Below are 21,138 nucleotides of genomic sequence, written 5' to 3' on the forward strand. Positions count from 1 at the left end.
TCGTGGTTCATGGAAAAATTCCAATAATTATTTTTGAGTTTCTCGTTTTCTCCGTGTGGGTTTGCGCAGGGTTGTCCACGTCATCATCCGCGCGCACAACATGCGTTCCACAAACACATCGATGATGATACTGATGATGGCTGGCGAAAACAAAAATGGCGTCGAAGTTTGTTGTGATTGCATGAGTGCATGCTCGGTGCAAACTATTTTCGTAAAATAGTGACGATTTACGATGGTTTTTAAGTGAAATTTCTCCGTGAACGAAACCGCGAATGTACCAGGAATATGAAGAGGTATGAGTTTTACGGGGGGCGGATGGGTTTGGCCGTAAAAGTCGAGTTAAAGTTTCGTCTTTCAGGAAAGGTTCTCATCGTGTGTGGGGGGGTGGGAGAAAGTTTGCTTCTATTTATGGGTCAAATACCTGTATCGGATTGTGCAATTTCACAGAATACCATTTTTATTGCAGAAAAATAAACGCTCTGGAGCTACGTCGGCAGCGACAGGAAGGTAAACAGCATGAGGACAGTGGACATGAGTCGGAATCGCCCAGCAAGAAGAGATCTCCATCGAAACGGGCCGCTGGAGGAGGGGGTAGTCCGAAGAGGGCGCGGATTGCGAGGGGCTATGGATCGACGCCCCGCAAGGAAGATCCCCGGGAGCATCAGGACCTGAATCGAGAGGAAATCGCTTTGATGTTCATGGAGGTAAGCGATTGTAAAAAAGTGGAAGTTTTCGATAAGTGGTCAATATGTGGGTATATTTTCAGGTGTCGGAAAAGATCGATCGCTGCTTCGATTTCGATCTGCAGAAATGGTTAAACCGGTACGAGGGCCTACGGGCGAAAGAGGAAACGAATTTTCCGGAAGCAGCCATGCTGATAATGAGCGCTGCCCAAATCTACGGCCGCAAGGTAGACTACCTGGAGGAGATAATTTTGCACATGGATCAAGATCAGAAGGGGAGAGGTGATGGTCAGGAGGACGGTAAAAAGGAAGAGAAGCCGACGTCGGGCAGAAAGCGTGCTGCCCGCTTCCAGCCCCAGTCTTTGTCGGATTGTTTCGGGGATTTGGAATTTTCTGTGGTAGAGGGAAAGAAGGCACCGATTGAGTCCTTGGTTGCAGGGGTAGACAGGGTGGCCGTCGATCAGCGGAACAAGTTTCAGCAAATGCAGGAGCTGTGTAGTGAGTTGAGGACAATGCCCAATAAGCAGCGGAAACAGGAAATCTTGAATCGTCTTCGAGACGACGCAAATATTCCGCCGATCATGTCCAGTCATACCGCTGCCAGGAAGAATCAGATTCTGGACTTGGAATCGGGAGAAACAATCGGAACTCGATACGACTTTCAGATTCATTTGAACTTCATCGATGTAAAGACCGGTTCGCTGATGCCAGAGCATGATTTGAGGAAATTCTTCCAACGCTGTGACGTAATCGATTATCTGTTCGAGCAGCACGAGTGCGAGGACAGGACAAGCGACGGAGCACCCGCATCGACATCGATTTTCCCGTTGAAACCACGTGAGTTCAAGATCTACATGCCTCCCGATTATCTGAAGAATAAATACCGGATAGAGATCGACGATACGGCAGACTTTGATAACGAGTTGCACAAGGCAAAAAGTAGCAACTATCGGAAAGACCCGATTCTGGAACTGATGCACAGTAAATTTGCCGATCCGGGAAAGGACGCAGAGCAATGGACACGGACAGAATCGAATCCGGAGCAAGAAGCTTCATTCTCGAATGCACTTTCGTCAACGGCGATCGAACCTGGTACAACTCCGGACTCTCAATCCGATGAGTCAGATTCAGCACCCCTTGAAGATAGCGGTACGTTCGACGACAGTCAAACCATTGATCCGTCTTCGGTAAATTCGACATCCACAGCAATACAAGATCCCTCCAAATCGTCGATCATAATCTCCATCATCTCCGAATGCAACCGGGAAGATTTCCCTAAATCTAAGGAATCCTCGCCGGAACCGGAACTGATGGCCCTGGAGAACCAACCCATACCAGACTCCGACAAAGATCCCAATCAACCAAAAGATCAGAAATGTTCCTCCCGTCTCAGTCTGGAAGACGAAGGCATCGGCGCGGATCGGGAATCCCTCGGCAAGCAGACCCCAACCGACGCTATGATGCGATCCCCTTCGCTGGACAAACTCAGCGACGATGGAGTGGGCGGAATCGCTCCATCCGTGGGTCCGACAACTTTTGGCAGTGGTCAGGTCGTTCTCAGCGCTTCCAGCAATGACACCGGGGTGCGAACGATTTCGCTGAAGCCGGCCCTGCTCGAGCGGAATCTACTCAAGATTCCCGAGTGTCATCTGAGGAAGCATCTGCTGTTCGCGCTGCCGCCCGAGTACAAGCGACTCAAGATGGACGTAAGTGCCTTCGGCAGAACGATGTGGAATTGATCATTTAAACGTGCAATTTTATTTTCCCTACAGGTGGTGCGCAAAGCCAGCGATCGGACAAAGGACATTTTCACTCTGGCTGTGTACAGTTTGAGTCCACGTGGACTGAAGAATTCGGAATGGGGAAGACGTGCTTCGACCCCGGAGCCAGAAGGTAAGTTTTACATGGGAGGTTTCAAGGGTATCCCTGGTGTATAATCTGAATCTCCATCCGCAAATGAATATTTAACTGGTAGAAGAATATTGTCTAAAAGAAATCAGTATCGCTAAGACTTCCACCAAATGAAAGCTAAGGGTCCATTCTTTCATTTCGGACTAAGCATTTTGGATGAAAAGTACGCAAAAAGTGTGTATTTCTCGGAAATGTGTTCTAGAAAACATGAAAACAAAATGTAGACCCTCCGATAGAACATTTTCCTCTTAGCATCAAATGAAAGAGGAGACCCTTGCTTAGCATATGGTGGCTGGCTTAGCGATATTGATTTCTTTTGGATAATTTTTTTCTCCCAGGAATCAGGTACCAGTAGGCCGGCTCCAGAGGTACAGATACCTTGACCTATCTTACCGTTACCTTGGTACCTTGTTAGCTACGTTGTTCCAGCGTTCCAGCGCTGAACAAATGGTAGAGCACCATCTTCGTCGGTCTTGGACGAAGTTTTTCGGGTATGACTCTGCAGACATAGGTACATAATCTTTGCGCTGATGGTGGGTACACAATCATCATGATCATTATACTAGAATTTCAACCGTTCAATTCCTGACCGGTTTCCCATTGAACGTGTTAACCCTCTAATACCCATTTTTTTATTATTTTGAACTAAACATCATTTTTCGTCATCTAAAATCGATTTAAGGACAAACGTCTTGAAATCCCGCTTCAGCAGTGCATCAGAACTTCAAACGCACAAATCTCAAGCAGTAAGTTTCAAACAACAGTGCATTTTATTATTCTGTTCTTGCTTACTTGTAATAAGCTTAAAATAAGAAGATCAGGTGCGCTGGTTTTGTTTACGAAGAGATTTGTGCGCTTGAAATCGTGAGTAGGTGCCAAAGTCGGCCATTGTGGCGGCCATTTTGGGATCCTAACAAGTCTGTCCTTAAACATGTTTTGGAAGGTGATTCTGTTTAATTCGTGATTTTGTGCCTCATAGTACCTCATGAAACCCTCTGGGACCCCCTTGAAAATCTCCTAAGATCTCCTGGAAACCCCCTGAAATAGCCTGAGACAACCCTGAGAACCCCTGAAGCACCCCTGAGACCTCTTGAGTCCCTCGAAACTCTCTGGGATCCCTTTGAAACGCCTCTGACATCTCTCGCAACCCCCTGAAACTCGCCTGAGACCCCCTGAGGGCTTTGAGATCCCTAAAGTCCCCTGAAGCTCCCTGAAACGCCCCTGAGACTTCCTGGTACTCCTTGCAGCCCTCTGGGACCCCGTTGGCACGCCCCTGAAATCTCCTGGAATCCATTTTAAACGCCACCCTCTGGAACTTGTGAACCCATGAAACGCCCACGATACCCCCTAGGACCCCCCTAAACCACACTAAGATTCCATTAACCTTTTCCTTCCCACACGACTTTGAACGACTATTTCTATACCAAGAAAGCGTTTCCGAAAAAAGTGCTTAAAGAAAAGTTTTTCCAAACTCGGTATTTTTTTTCGAAATAACCAAAAAAGTTTTTAATTGTAAATCAATAGTTTTTTGATTGTTTATCAATAGTTCCTTTTAAGGGACGACTCGAGTAACGAATAACGAAGACGTTAATAAACAAAATTTGTTTATTTAAGAAACACGTCTGTACAACGTCTGTATGACTTGAGGTCTGACTTGTGAATAATAGTTAAGAAAAAATAAAAGAGGTTGGTCACCAAGGGGGTAACCAGGGTGGGGCATTAGGGCGTTGCGTACTGCGTCAATGCCCCCTCTCAATCGTTCGTTTGGTGATCCTCCCGTAACTCATCAATCGGATAGTCCTAGAGTCCTACGAAGCGTCCTAAAGCGGTTGAAATTCAAAGCCTTCGTGGAAATATCGGCAACTTGATTTTCAGTCTCGATCAGGTTCAATTTTGATTCGACCAGAAGCAACGTTGTCCCGGATAAAAGTGGAGCCTGACATCCATATGTTTGCTTCGCTTAGTTTCCAGATTAGTGGCCATTCCTATACTGCCGCAATTCTGCAAAGTGGCGTAAGCGACGGGGGGTCTGGCCAAAGTCTACGCTCCATACAAATTTCGAAAATTTTGTATGAACAAAAGTCTACGAGGGGGGAGGGGGGGGGGGTCTGAGACGGCAGAAAAAAAGTCTACGTAGTTTATGGACAGCGCCTAAGTGTCTTTCCATTGATTGATGCACCAAGCGAAAAGAAGGAGAAGTTTTGACATCCAAGCGGTGTGCCATCGATTAGATCCTCGTCGCTGATTGGTCGATGGATGTAAACGGCACACCGCTTGGATGTCAAAACTCTTCTTTTTACCGCTTGGTGCATCAATCAATAGATGATAGATTACGACTAGATCTTTCATTTTCATTTTCATTTTGCAGCATTTGGTGGGGCAATGAGAGCGCAAGTCAGTCCAAAGCCGATGATAGGGAGGGGTAATGGCTGAATAGTCTTTGCTGACCACATAAACGCCATGGGATAGGAAAAGGGTATTTTGGTGAGGGATTAGGGTGTTGGTACAGACTTGACAATATCAATGCTATTCAGATGCAAAATAATTTTAAGGCTCAATAGTGAATCGCATACCTTCCAAAACCAAAAAAAAACAATAATCCTCAAAATGCCAAGCAAGTCATAGAAAGAAAAAACGCCCGATTGTTTATTTTGTCAATTATAACAAACGGAAACTTCCAACTTCACCGACTCACCAGTCACCCGGAAAAAAAAAATTCCTTCAGTTCTGGAAAATATATTATCCCCAATTAAGCCCTTAATCGAATTGTCCGCGTGGTCTTGTAGTACCCCTGCTAGGTAAGAATCAGTCATTGCCATACATATTAAATGCTAGACATGACCCCATGGATAGCATTTGCATATGTAAAAGCTTTGCTGATGTGACTTTCCTATTAGGCAATTTTCTCATCTCATGTTTGTCTTCAAAACCTTGTCAAGCTTAGAAAATTGAAGCTAATAAACAATACATTACAAGGTTCGAATTCCCATAGAATGAGATCATTCATTCGCACTACAACACCATAGGAGATAATGTCACATTGGCTGATTACAGTACAAATGCGAAAAATCTCCCTTTTCCCCCTATCCGCAACCCGGGGACGCGCCCTGTTGGATTTCGAAAGCCTCGGAGAATATTACAAACCTTCAATGGCATTCCCATACACTAACCCACATTGCCCATTCAGGGGTCTGACTGGGCCTATTACCCTCCCTCAGTTTGTAATATTCTCACCAACTTGGAATTATATTTTCCCGGCATATAAATGACTTCGACAAATGTTCGATATACTATGCAGCATCATGATCAGTATAACTATATCAGATGACGATGACTTGAAGATCTGATTTTTACATAATTGTTTGCCATTGATTATACATTCAGCTATTCCAATCATTACTGCAAAGCACATCGACCACATGCCTGAAATCGAAGCTTCCTGGAAGATATAATCCAAGCCCAGGGTAGATGATAGATTACGACTAGATCTTGCATTCTAATACAGCAGGCATACCTCAGTGTTATTTTTACACCAGATATCATATATACCTAATATTCCTTGTTTGATTAACTGACTATTATGTACTGGCGCTTAAGTCATTCTATTTCATAGATTGCCAGATTTAAGGGTAATGGTTCAATAGGGTGTTAGCAATCAGAGTGGATTAGAACGAGTTGGCGCCTACAATACACCAACACTAACACGCATACACCAATACTTACACGTTCACATGCACCTACAACTTGCTGTAAAAGACCAGTGGGCGGGACAATGGTGCCTACCCATCAGTTGTAGGTGGGGTGTTTGGCTTAGCTACATGACTTGGTCCGGCAAGCCCATAAACATCAATTGGTAGACGTATTGCCTAGTGAAGGTTGAAGGATTCGTAATCTTGTTTTGGATGTCTTCTTCATCTTTTTGTTCTTAGTTTTATTTAATACAGTGACCCCACACCGATGAATCACCTTAATTTTGTACACTATTCATGAATCACCATGTTGATCAAATGAGTGATCCATAAACTGTGGTCATTTTTGCCGATTTATAAATTGTGGGGTCACTGTAATCATTGATTTGTTTTGTGTTTGTGAATCTGCTTAGTTGTGTGTGTGGCACAAAAACACGTGTTCCGTTTTACGATACCATTCCATGCGTGATTAGTATTGTAATTCGGTACATATAATTTAAAATGAATAAAGATAAATTAAAATATCAATTTTACAACACACCCAATCTTCTTTTAAATAATTAAAAAAAGTTAAACACGCACATTTTTGTATTTTTTTAAAATTTAGATGTTTCAAAAAATATTAAAATATTAGGTTTGATCATTGGTTTTGCGATAGTATATTTTTGATGCTGTCTTGCTACCTTCCACAGGAAGTTTGACGTTAACTGAAATACCCATTTGAATTTTTTCCGAAGGAGTGGCTTACAGTAAATGTTTAAACTTTATCGATGACAAATAAAACATTTGGAATGCAGTTCGTTTATCTATTTTATAGCAGTTTATGCGTTCACACTCCAAATAATGCAATTTGCATCATTTTTTCACGAGCACAAATCTGGAAATCCAACACCAGCTTCAGTTTGTAATGACTACTCAATATAATATTTACTGCGAGTAAGCAAAACTAAACTTATCAACCAGACCCATCAAGGGTCTCCAGATTTATCCTCCGCCTTCTCATAACATAGGTATGTTTGCACATGCCACACGCCACATGCCAACTGTGGTTAATGAATACGACATCATCAGTCGAAAAAGTATGCTCTTATTTGACCTTCAAGCTCCCTTGTCGACTTTTTCGTTTTTCATTTTTGGGACATATAACTTCCTAAACTAGAAACATTTCATCTCAATCTGAAAGTCACGCTCAAGCTGCACAAAGTTTGTTTACAAAATAATCGAACAAAATGTAGGCGAATGAAAATATCAGCTGATGAGCAATGTTGCCAAATCAGGGCAAATGAAGAAGCAATTAAAAATTTGTTGGTTTTTGTATGAATGTTTTCGAAGCATTTAAATGAATTAAAATGCTCAACTGTAATGGTTCTATAATATACAATTAAATCAGATGACACGTTTAATTTTTAAGCCATTTTTTTCACAGTTTTTGAAGTAACTTTATAAAATTTGTTTAAAATATCAGAACATTGAACTGGCAACTTCACATTGATGATGCTTTTCTGGCTCGGTCGTAGTGCATGTACCGTCTGGAGTGTGGCTGTGCTGACGTAGTGAGTGTGCTGCTCGCAGTACGCATATTATTGTGCTGATTCACAAAGTTTGAATCGAACGCATATATATTGATCTTATCGCTTAGTGCGCGGTTGTTTTTTCATGGTTTTCTCAATCGCGCGATTTAACTGGAATGACGATACAATGTTCTAGTTCGATTCCCGGTATTGATTTTTTAAAAGCAGTTTCTACTGTAACGAGGTGCTCGGGGGGCAAAAAGTTGGTGTTGTTTTGCGTGAAAATTACTGCTGAGTGCCATGAATACATTTAAAAACTACGGAAATGAATAGAATAGTGATTTTTTTTTTGAAAAAGATTTGAGTGTCGGTTTTTTAGGATTCGATGAGAATGTGTCCGTGCCATAAGCCAGTGTCAAGTTGGTAGTGGTGATAGCAGCCAAGAAATGTTTTTGTGGATTTTAGCAGATTTCTGTGATTTGAAGGCATTTTCGAAGGAAAATCCCATGAAAAACTATTGGTATTTTTTCCTGCTATCTACTGAATATATGCAGGTGAAGGTAAGTTCACGTTTATTTCATAAAAAAGGCAAAATTAGCTTTTTAAGTAAAAGAAGACAAATAAGAAGCAGACAGTCATCGTCATTGACTGAATCAATTACAAATCCTTCAACCTGGAAAGACAACGCAGATGGGCGAAAGCCAGGGGATGCGTTGATAATAGCAGAATAGCAGAATTCCAGGGTCATCTCGGAGGTTCCTTTTAAGTATCGAATGATCTACATATTTCAAACAATTCCAATGGTCATCGGTAGGAGCTTGTTGGTAGCAACCCATGTAACCTATGGAAAAACAAATATCGGGACGAACACAAAGCATTACGTACATTAAACTTCCAAGCAGATCCCGGTACGGTTCTTGAGTAGGTTGTCCAGGGCGGTTCAGTTGTAAACCTTTCTCCATTGGCGTTTTTGTAGCATTGCAGTCAATCATCCCGAAGTGTTGAAGAATCCTGTCCACCTGTGTGCCTTCTGTGAGATCATGAGGACACCAGACTGCCGGTTGTAATCGAGTTTCTTGCCCAGGAAATGGTTAACTTGTCCACATTCGGTCATGTAAAAAATGGAGGACAATTGTTTCTTCAACTTCATCATGAATGCAAGTTTTCTTCCTGCTATCAGCAAATCGCCTACGTACAGGATAGTATAAATTTCATCACCTTCATCACATCTTGTGTATAAACAGTAGTCGTGTCTTGATCTGGTAAATCCAATCTTGATAAGTTATCCATTGAACTTTTCGTTCCAGCAGCGTGGGGACTGCTTTAAACCATACAAGGACTTCAGTAGCTTGCAGACTTTCCCTTTCTCAGCGCGTACACCATCTGGAATATCCATGTAGATGTCTTCTTTTAGGTCACCGTGCAAAAAGGCCGTCCTTACGTCCATCTGGTGGAAAACGAATTGTTCATGGACTCCAACGGCGAGAACTGTTCTGATGGTTGGTAGCTTAGCATCAGGAGAGTAGGTTTCTTCAAAGTCGATCCCAGCGCGCTGAAAAAATCCCTTTGCCAAGAGACGCGCTTTGTAATTCACCGGGTGGCCATTTGCGTCCTCTTTGATTAGAAACACCCACATTGATTTCAAGCACCGGACTCCAGGAGGGCATCGCACAATCTTCCAAACGCCGTTGACATCCAGGAGGGCATCGCACAATCTCCCAAACGCCGTTGACATCCATGGATTTCAATTCGTCCTTCACAGCACGTAACCACTGCTCACGGTCGTCTCTCGATGGGATCTCGGAATAGCATTCAGAGGGGGATCTGTGGATAACGGGCCAGCAGAAGTTGCTCTATATCCGGTGAAGAAATTTAGGAACTTACCAGAGAGCTTGCGCTCCTGTTCACTCGCCTCAGCTCAACATCCCTTTCGGGCTCGTGCTGCTGGTTGCGAAGGGAGCGCGCCTGGTGTTAATCCATTCGATTCGTGTTCATCTGGATCTTCATCTTGGACATCTTCTTCGTCATCGGTGAATTCAAACCTTGCGCTTCCGGAATTCTCCTCCTCTACCTCAGGTTGATCGGTATCTTCATTCGTCATGGCCTGGGGAACATTAGGGACGACTCGAGTAACGAATAACTTCTCTGGAACTCCTTGAGGAACGTCTCCGAGACCTACTCGAAGCCTTCTGAAACGCCCTTTCAGACTGTCCTTAAATACTTTTGAGTTCTCATGAACCCCTTTGGACACTTATGCTAACTCTTAGGTTCCCAAACTTTCAGGTGCGCGACCCTCTTTGGCCAGCAGACGTACTTTTCGCGACCCACCATATAAATTCTCTCATTTGTTGTCTGTTCCCACAGTTTGGGAAACCATGCAGCTAACTCATCTGGTAAAATGACTTTAATAAAAAATTAATAATGATTAATAATGACCCCCTGGGACCCTCTGAAACGCCTCTGAAATCTCCTGGTACCCCCTGAAACCGCCATAAACGTTCCTGAGATCCTTTGAAGCGTTTCTTAGCCCATATGCAATATAGACACTATAGATTCCATAGACTCGCGGAGACATGGTTGAGCAATACGATTTTAGTGTGTTTTTCCGTGAATTTAGAGTGTATTGAGCGAATATGACGTTACGTAATCCATTGTCGCTATTGAAGTCGTGACGTCATGCTCATTTGGCTACATGATCTGATAGTTCGTTTGGCTACAGTTGTCTTCGCCTCCGCGAGTCTATGGTATAGATAGTGTCTATAATATGGAACCCTTGAGTCTGTTTGAAGTGACCCTTCTTGGAACCCCCCCTGAGACCTGCAGAAACGCCCCCGCCAGACCTCCTTGGAGGCCTCTGAAAATGCCCTCTGTATACAGATATAGAGTTTGTACGCCCAATGTATTAGACAGCTTGACTATAATAATTAGTCTTCTCGTACACATATCCTACCACACTCTGAAACCCCTTGTGGTGACCCTGAGATCCCCTTAAACGTTCTTGAGACGTCTTGGGGTCCTCTCCTCTCCTCTTCTTGGCGTGACGTCCTCACTGGGACAAAGCCTGCTTCTCAGCTTAGTGTTCTATGAGCACTTCCACAGTTATTAACTGAGAGCTTCCTCTGCCAATGACCATTTTGCATGTGTATATCGTGTGGCAGGCACGAAGATACTCTATGCCCAAGGAAGTCAAGGAAATTTCCTTTACGAAAAGATCCTGGACCGACCGGGAATCGAACCCGTCACCCTCAGCATGGTCATGCTGAATACCCGTGCGTTTACCGCGTCGGCTATATGGGCCCTTGGGGTCTCACCCTGAAAACCCATGCGTCCCTGAGGCCACATGAAACCCCACCTGAAACGCCCCGAAACCCCATTGGATTCCCTTAACGGCCGCTGAAACCCCCTGAGACCTCAAGGAGCCAATGTGAATCCCGTTTGGACCCACTGAAACACCCCTGCAACCTCTCGTTGCTCTCCCTTCCTGGCTGGCGAAGCCATAGGTACCGTAATTACCCCGCAATCCAACTGAAGCGCCAACAAAACCGGCCGAAACGCTCTTAAAAGGCTCCTGAAATCCAGCAATTATCAACCCATGGCGCTCGCATAGTTTTTTTCGAGTGACGTTTGCCCTCTACCGCCATCTAGTTTATGGTTGGTCAAACTCAGTAGTTTGAGCATTGGGCGAACATGTTTCCGTGACTATGGTTTGAATCGAAAAATTGTCGAAATGTTACGTCTGTTTGTCTGTGGTTCCACTGTGCTCCAGAACGTCTGGTTGATTTGACACCTAATGGCGTAACTCGAATCCTCTTTTTGAGTGAATCCACCTGACTTCTCCTGCTATAGCTTTTGCCTCGTCGATCGACTGAAAGTTAGCGAGGTAGTCTAGGGACAAGACACTGCAATCCGGAGCAACTCTGAGCAATCCTGAGTAACTTTTTCGAATCCATTCAGAAACCTCTGTACCAAGCAAGAAATCGGGCAAGATTGCTCGATTTTTCACTGGTATCAGGCAACACTTCGGAAAAACCAGAGTGATCCAGAGCTATCTAGAGGGATTCTGAGCAACACTTCGATAACAGAGATACTCTCGCTGTATCTGTCTTGTCCCTAGGTCCTAGGGCCTAGGATGTAATCGTTCAACTACTGCATCCGCTCGATAACTGACTGTTGTTTAACTGGACTGTTTTTTAACTGGGCGCACGAGAACTGGGCCAAAGCCCAGTTTTAAAAGCAGTTGTCTGTAAAAAATAAACGAAATTTAACCTCACATTTTGCAAATCAGTAAGCAAAACCCAATACAGCTTCCGCTCGATAACTGGGCTTTGACGACAGTCGTCAAAGCCCAGTTATCGAGCGGAAGCTGTAGTCGCACTTGTGTTTCCTTTTTGTTTTGTGCTTAGTTTTGTCGGTGGATGTTCTCCTTTAGGAGTGGGTCTCGAGCCATTCGTCTGTCAAGGCACTCCAACCGCCGCAGGACCATGGGGTAGCTGTTCGGCTATTCTACCAAATCAGATCAGCAGTAAATAGCATCAACCTGGCCCTGCTTCAATTCATCTAAGGTTACAAACGAGATAGGCACTTCGTCTGGGATTTGAATACTTGATTGTGATCCATCCAGCGTTGCGCGTATCAGCCTAATTAGTTTCGCCGGAAAATCATGGTCCGGAAACCATGACATTACAGCTTCCTTTTCGGTCATTGCACATGGCGCAGTCTTGTGCCGTGTGCCATTGACAGTTGCATAAAGCCTCCGCATATCGTTCCTATCCATGCTTTCGTCAGCTTCAACAATCACACTCTGTTCGTGCTGCGGTGAATATGTTTCTTTTCTGCTCTTCCTACCCTGTACGGCGGACTTGCAATTAAAAAAGCATTGCAATGAGCGGGTTTGCAACGAGCGAACGGCCGCAGTACCACACCCTGTCGATCCAGGTACATCCCACTAGCTTTCGACTTCTGGCGGCTTCTTTTCCTTTGTCACTCGATGGTACTCCTCGTATAACCAACCATTACATTGGTGTCGTTGAACGGTGCATATCACCTCTTGCGTTGTTAATACGACTGTTCATTCATGGACGTTCTTGTTCATGGACGTTCTCATCATGCTCATCTTCTTCTTCTTATTTCTGGCGAGCCGACACCGTTCGGCATCAGCTCTAAGTTTAACGTCCGTCTATTTCTGGTACTAAGTCTAAACACGGACGGTCAGGGAGACATCCACACACACCTGACACCCTACATATCGAACCCATCAACACATGGGCCGGGACCTACGGCTTTACTTCCTATCCGAGGGAAGGCGTGATCAGATATTTTTGTCTCAGAAATACCGACGGCGTATGCTCATCTTCAACGCGTTAATGACAATAAAAATATTGACCATAATTCTGTAATCTCCCTACACTTTCATTGCAGATTTCCACGGCTTCGACGAGTACGCGGATATCCTCCAGGGCCCGCTCGGTAAGTGTCTGTACAGCCTTGCTCCGCTCAGTGACGGCCAGCTGTCGAATGTGTCCCGCCCATCCTCGCCGGCAAGCGTATTCTTCGGTTTCGAAAACGATGAACCAACGTTCGGAATAGCAACCGATGAGGAAGCTACGCGCAAGGATGAAGCCTCTGCGCAGCAGAAAGAATCTACCGTGTCGGAATCGGTGCCGCAGCAGGAGCAGTCGGTTCCAGAACCGCAGGAAAAGCCTCAGTCCGAGTCGCAACAGTCGACTCCAACGCGAACTATGTCGCGTGATTCAGGCATCTCAGACGATCAGAACGAGCTCAGACGATCGAAAGAGGCTACACCAGAACCCGCAGATGAGACTTCTGGTGGTATCGAAGATTCACAACCCGAAGAAAATCCGGCTTTGGACAGCGCCAAGTACATCCAAAGCGTAGCGGAAGCAAAGGAACTGATCGAAAAGGTCAACAGTTGGCACCGGAAGTTGAAACCGATTTTGATCCAATCGGAAAAGAGGAACCATTTCGATATCCACGCTTATGGGAGTGAAATTATCGAATCGTTTGGGTCGGAAGAAGTGGTGGAGGAAGTTCCGGTGATAGATTTCGGTCAGGTAATGAAGAATAAGGCGGAAGATTTTACGGCGCGGTATTTCCTGTCGATGCTGATGTTGGCCAATACGAACAATGTGCAGATTGTGACGCGAAACCATGATCCACAGCGATTGACGACCAAGGGGGATATCGAGTTGCGACTGCTGAGTCGGAAACGTCACCATCAGGAAATGGAGAGCATGGGTGAGCGAATTCCATGCGATAATACTCCGTCCGGGCGTTTGGCGGCTGGATCTAAGTTGAAATCACCTCGAGGGAAAAAGCGCAAACGACTGCTGGACGACGAAGATGACGAAGGTATGGAGGATGAGGACGAAGGGCACCTGAGCGGAATTTGCCGTTTGCAAGATGACGACGATCCGGATCATGACTTTTTGGAGCGCATTCGGCGAATTTATCCGGATATCAACAGCGAGGAGACCAAACGGAAGCGGATAGCGTTCCGCCGGGGGATGCGTCGGTGTGCATACGGGCTGCAAGACGACGAGCAGTGCGTTGAGGAGCAAAGTGTTCCTCCGCCGCAGCCGCCGGATCCTGTGGAACCGGTCCCGGAAGAGGATGATCCAGATGAGATTCTGTCCGTCGATTTGATGACCAACGAAGCAATACTAATGGCACCTTCGGCAGTACCGTTGGTCGATCCGGATCCTTGCTGTTCCAAGAGTTTGATCTCAGCGGCCGAGTCCGGGTACGGATCGATGATCGATTCAAGTGATTGTTAGGATAATTTTCCGTAAGTATTTGTACTGTTATTAACAAACTTCATATTGGTATGCTTTGGGTTGGTTTTGACCAGAATTATTCCATTAAGGCAAAATTTCATCGTAAACAGTTGTTGTTGGAATAATCAGAGAATAGTTGATAGCAGTAATGTTGAGGTTAACCCCTTCGCAAGAATCATGTCACCTAGGTCTCCTCTATTGTTTCCAAGAGCTTCATCATCGTCATCGATAACATTTAAAACATGAATCACTGGATTTGAACCGGATCGGCGTTCTGAAAACATTCTGAACTTGAACACTTTCCGTCCTCGTTGATCACCATCATGTCACGGCTGATCTCGAACTTGTTGCTTTCTAGACAGTATGCTCGATACCCTTTGGTATCTTTGCAGTACTCAACAAAAGTTCGTCGCGCCAAATACAACTCAAGTATAATTTTGATGAGCAATTAGCCTTCTAGCGGTTTTGACAACCGTAATAAAACCAAATGGGTAACAGCTTTCAATTTGTGCAAAAATTTTAAAAATCGGTGGTTGCCAACATGGTGAAAAAAATGTTTTTGTAAATATATTCAAGATGGCGGCCGAAATCAATATGGCCGACCTAACTTTTTATATCTGCAAAAAATAGCTCAATCATTCCTCTTTTAAACAACATTTTGTTTTGAGGTGGTTTTTGGAGAAACTTTCGAGTTATAACGGTTTAAATGAGCCAACAATTGACCAAAATCGAGGGGTCCGTAAAAATTGTTGTGGCTTTAATTAACGGGGGGTCCATCAATTTGAGTAACCAAATGCATTTTTCTTACTTTATTGTCGAGGACTTTCAGAAAATCACCACCTAAAACATTTTTGAAGAAGTGGGACGGTCTCAGCGAGAGTTACCCAAATATCCTTTGTTTTGGTTTTATGACGGTTTCAAGAACCCCCTTCTAGTCTATCTGACTAAAAAATGCCTAAGGGCAAGGCAGATCCAGCGAGAGTAGCTCGTGGTAACTCTGTTATCGAAGTGTTGCTCAGAATTCCTTTGGATAGCTCTGGATCATTCTGGTTTTCCCGAAGTGTTGCCTCATACCAGTGAAAATTCGAGCAGTCTTGCCAGATTTCCTGTTTCGTAGAGATGTTTCTGAATGGATTCGAACAAAAAGTGTTACTCAGGATTGCTCAGAGTTACTCCGGATTGCACAGTGCTTTGCACCTAGAAAAATGCTACCTGGGAGGTGCCGCAAGTCTTGTTTCCAATGGCTCTTGTTGGAGACCTGTTTATCAAGTATGCTTCTGTTGATGTCGCTCAGAATCCTTTCTGCATATGCGCATCATTCAACAGACACTTTTGCTTTCTTTAGGTACCAGTGCCAGCTTCATCCTTTCAGCCGTGCCATTCCGCTCTGGAGTATATTGACAGATTTTTGATAACGAATTATGCCCTTTCTAGCGTACTCCAGTTTGCCGTTCCGCTTTTTCTTGAAACAATTTGAATGCTATCGTTAGTCGTACCTCTTGCCAACACCTTCATGCTTCCGTTATTTGCTGTCCCGACGGCATGTTGCATCGGAATTGCTTCAGTTAACTTCTGGTTTGGCCTGGCCATATGGACAAAATCCAGCTTAAACATCGCCAATAGGAAGCAATCAGTGAAGTACTAGATTGAAAGTAGTGAGCTGGATTTTTGTATGGTGAGATGATCAGTTCTCCGTTTCTGCAATGAAATGGTGCAAACAGCATGGGTTATGTGGTTTCTTGCCTAATTTAATGCTGTTTGAGCGAAAGTTTGGGTAACTGTGTTGTTGAAGTTGCAAGAAATAAATAATACAACAACACAGTTATCCAAACTTTTGCTCAAATAGCATCAAATTAGTCAAGAAATCATATAACCCACGCTGGTTGTACCATTTCATTACAGAAATTAAGAACTGATCATCTCACCATACAAAAATCCAGCTCACTAATTTCAATCTAGTACATCACTGATTGCTTCCTATTGAATCGACGATAGCTTCCGAAGTAATCCAATCTTCCGCGTCAACCCGGAATCTTGAAACGCTAGCTTCTTCCATGCTGTTGCTGCATCCGTCGCGTCCTGGGGCCTGTAGCATAATGAAAATTTTACTAATAATATTAGTCTTGTAGCTTGTAACTTTTAATTTTCTGTTGCATAAAAATACTACAAGTACAAGTTACAAGTCCAATACTACAAGTCGGTTGGACTAATATTATTAGTAGAATTTACAAGTGTATGTTGCATAAACAAACTACAAGTATAAAATATTAGCTATGACTTGTACTTTTGATAACAAGTCTCAAAGGTCTTGTAAAATAATTTACAAGTTAGATTTAAAGTATTGCAGAAGTCATATTTAGTTTTGAATATATCGATTTACCATTTTGATGAACTCAAAAGTATTATTTATCTAAAACTAGCTGTCCCGGCAAACTTTGTCTTGCCTAGCTGTGATGTTTTGACAACTGTTTAGCTCATAACGTCACCGCACTCTAGATTGATTTAATTTTGATCATGCTGAATTTGTTCCCGGCTCATAAAAAATCAGTATTTTCACAATTTTCATACCTTTTTAAAAGATTTCCGTAACTTTTTATACATATAAACACAGCCACCATGAATACGAATCGAAACGTGCAAGGGTCATGCTGATCGGTTCGGCCGTTCGTGAGTTTTGTTGCCTCAAAGAAGCTACAAACTCATTTTTATATATATATAGATGTCAACCTTAATTCCAGTTTTCGACGATTAAATTTGGCAATATGTATTCGAAGCTCATTGAAGAGAAAATTGCGTTGATGTACACTTCGTATCCAAAATATAATTTCTGCTGAGTCTCTCAAGTTCTCCAAAGTTTCTACAATACCCATCTTTGATTGGAGGTTCTTGGTAAAGTGATATATTATGATCACTACATAAGCACAGGTAAAGTTGCAGATACGAAATAAATTTGAATCAATTGCTTGTATTGCGCATCATTAAGCTAATCAAGAGCTACAATATACCGAGCAATATACATACACTAACTCGAATCGAGTTGCAACTTATAAAAGTAGGCAAAAGCTCATTTTTTGCATCCCCGATCACTTCGGATTTTAACAAGAAGCATAATACATGTTGCTAAATCTGTATACATTGTTTTTCAACCAGTACTATTAAATCTTTGGGATATTTTACTTAAAATCTAGATATTTGCAGTGCCATACTTTGTAAAAAAAAATATTTTGTCAGAGCGGTCGAAAATGATCCAAACAGCACATTCTTTTCTTCAAGTATCGTATAAAGAATGCAAAACTTCGGAACAAATGAAATTATTTCCGGATGTTACGCGAAAAATGCAGAATATAAACAAACAACAACTGCCATTTCAAATTAATAGTGAACTGCCGGATGAATTTTGACAGGTAAATGAACCAAAACAACTTGTATTTTCATGGACACTAATATTACAAGTGCTAATAATATTAGTGGAAAATGGAGCTTTTATGCAACACAAATTATTAGCACTTGTAATATTAGTACTTGTAGCTTGTAACTTGTAGCTAATATTATTAGCCCGATTATGCTACAGGGCCCTGGACAAGACAGTAGTTGAAACTTTTCAGGCTGAGACAGATCGACGGCCAGCGTTTCGCATCTTGACGTCATTTGGTATGACTTCACCTACCGCCAGTTCAACCGTACTCCAATTTCCTTCGCATAAGCATTAGCATTAGCATTAGCATTAAGCGAGTCGCACAAATTCGTAGGTGGTACAGCCCTAGACCGCTGTTATGAGGGTTGCCTCCTTCCCGTCCGAACCAAAGCACAAAGATTTGGGACTAATCTCTGACTCTTAGACAAGACTGACGCAATCCTCCAATGGTCGAGCACTGTCCTGGCCACGTCCTTGCGACTGCTGAGGAATGGGAAAGGATGGTTAGTTTTGGACACCTATGAAAAATGTAGACAACTCTACGATCTCTCAGGCCTAGGTGTCACGGGAATTTGGGTGTTGTTAGTGGAAGGGTAAACTCCAGAGGATACGCTTGGTCAACGTTCAGGCACACCATTGTTAGTCTTCTTCGAATCCGTTGTCTTTCCGATTCATCCTGGATTCCTCGTCGTCTTGATGGCATTTGGTTGAATTTCCAAATTCTTCGGTTGATAATCTGAAATATAAAATAATATTAACATCGTACGTCAAATAAGCTACATATTAGTGATACGCTCGCCACAGTTGCATATTTTTACAACATTATTTATATCATACGATTAATTTACCTCAAACCTGCTGAAATAAAATGTTGATTAGCAGTACATTGAAACAAAATTAACTACAAAACACAAAAAAAAGCATCAAACTTTGATCTTGGAATATTTATTAATACGGTAAATATCAAGATCAATATTTGATTTGGTAGATCTTACACCGCAACGCACCATTCTAAGGTGATCTACCCACGTTACGGGCGATTTCCTTCGTGTATCAAAATCATCCTCATCGCTAATGCGCGAATCTAGGGGCAAGACAGATACAGCGAGAGTAACTCTGTTATCGAAGTGTTGCTCAGAATTCCTATGGATCACTCTGGTTTGCCCGAAAGGTTGTCTAATACCAGTGAAAAATCGAGCAGTCTTGCCCGATTTCTCGCTTCGTATCGACGTTTCTTAATGGATTCGAGCGAAAAGAGTTACTCAGGATTGCTCAGAGTTGCTCCGGATTTCACAGTGTCTTGCCCCTAGGCGCGAATAGTTCTTTTTAGTCCTAGGGGCAAGACACTATACAATCCGAAGCAACTCTGAGCCATCCTGAGTAACATTTTTTGTTCGAATCCATTCAGAAACGTCTCTATGATGTGGGAAATCGGGCAAGACTGCTCGATTTTTCACTGGTATCAGGCAACACTTCGGGAAAACCAGAGCGATTCAGAGGAATTCTGAGCAACACTTCGATAGCAAAGTTACTTTCGCTGTATCTGTCTTGCCCCTAGTGTTAGCCTATATAGCCGGCATCGCTACAGATCCGGTCGTTACATAAACGCTTCCTGCTTCGCTACGACTTTCGTTACCCCCGCCGTGCTTAATCCCAGAACTATCGCTGTCATCTTGCTTTTCGGATAATCTTCCGGTTATGGTCTTGGCCCATAACCTATAGAACATAGAAGGGATTGAGAAAAACACGTGTTTGCGGATTGATTGTTGGAATGGAAATGAACATTTATTTACAGATCAACCACATCTGTGCAAAATAACGAAGATATGACGAGAGAAATCTTTTTTCATAGTGTTGCTCATTATTATTCCGATTTTACGAAAGTGTAGTCTGATGCCAGAGGAAAATCAAGCAGTATAGCCCGCTTTTCCGGATTTCAGAGACAAGTCACAGTAGAGCTAGGGGCAAGACATATACAGCGATAGTAACTCTGTTATCGAAGTGTTGCTCAGAATTCCTCTGGATAACACTGAATCACTCTGGTTTCCCGAAGTGTTGCCTGATACCAGTGAAAAATCGAGCAGTCTTGCCCGATTTTCCGCTTCGTAGAGACGTTTCTGGATGGATTCGAACAAAAAAAGTTACTCAGCATTGCTCAGAGTTGCTCCGGACTGCAGTGTCTTGCCCCTAGCAGTAGAGTCTGTTGGCGAACTCGTTCGCGATGAGAGGTCAAAACCACTTGTTAAGCATAATCTTAAATCCGAGCTAAAAAAAATAATCAAATTTTCCTTTCTCTCATCCCATCCCAATAGGTCATTTAGCACTCGAATATCTTGGCACGTGTTCATAACTTTTATTTTATTTTTTGGTAGCACCCACGATGCAGGGACACGCAGGGTGATCAGTTTGTTAGTTAGCGAACAGTGATCGTGTGCGCTGTTCGTTGTTGACGTAGAATTAAGTCCAAACCCCAAAACCTTAGACGCTAAGCTACACAAATCTCTATCATATTTTTTATTTATCGCAACTTTGACTTTGTTTTCCCAGTACAAAACCAACGTACACGTAAGTAATGAACACTAATCGTACTCTTTTTGTTTCTGAGCATTTCACCCAGTGTATTTTCCAATGCCTTTTTTGCATTCGATTTTTAGTTAAGACTTTAATTTTTGTTTTTAATCTAACGAGATTCCTTATTTACACCTGATAGTACTATATTCACTCGAATCCACATTATTTACACTTCATTTTCATTTTTCCAAAAACAAAGTATTTCTTTTGAAAGCACCTTTTGGCTTTTACTTGCATATTACACATCCAGTGCGTCTAATTCGTTTTTGTTCTACAATGAACTATCATCATTTAGGTGTAAGGTCGATCAAAATAGCTCTCGTAATTTAAATACCCAAGTGAATTTATTTAGCGTCTAGTTTTGAGCATGAATTTCTTTCTAGACAGTTTAGGCTAATTTGTAGCGGTAATTGAACATCAATCACAAACTTGACACGGCTGTTGCCACAATTGTAGAGCAAATTCCTATTCCTACAAAATGATCGCTAGACAAAAGATGTAAGAGTTTATTGTGACAGTATGAATTATATTTTGTAATAAAAGCACTGATGAAAATCGTCAAAA

At 42.9% G+C, this 21,138-nt stretch overlaps 1 protein-coding gene across 1 annotated transcript; it reads left to right on the forward strand.

Moving 5' to 3' along the window:
- The first annotated feature begins 96 nt into the window (after nt 1-96).
- On the forward strand, nt 97-21,138 carry LOC109400479 (uncharacterized). Its single transcript, XM_019672992.4, has 6 exons — nt 97-293; nt 467-704; nt 767-2,389; nt 2,456-2,576; nt 13,213-14,599; nt 20,316-21,138. The coding sequence occupies exons 1-5, from the start codon at nt 286-288 to the stop codon at nt 14,586-14,588; spliced, it is 3,366 nt and encodes a 1,121-aa protein (XP_019528537.3). The 5' UTR covers nt 97-285; the 3' UTR covers nt 14,589-14,599; nt 20,316-21,138.

Source organism: Aedes albopictus, chromosome 1, assembly GCF_035046485.1.
Source record: "Aedes albopictus strain Foshan chromosome 1, AalbF5, whole genome shotgun sequence".
Taxonomy (NCBI): domain Eukaryota; kingdom Metazoa; phylum Arthropoda; class Insecta; order Diptera; family Culicidae; genus Aedes; species Aedes albopictus.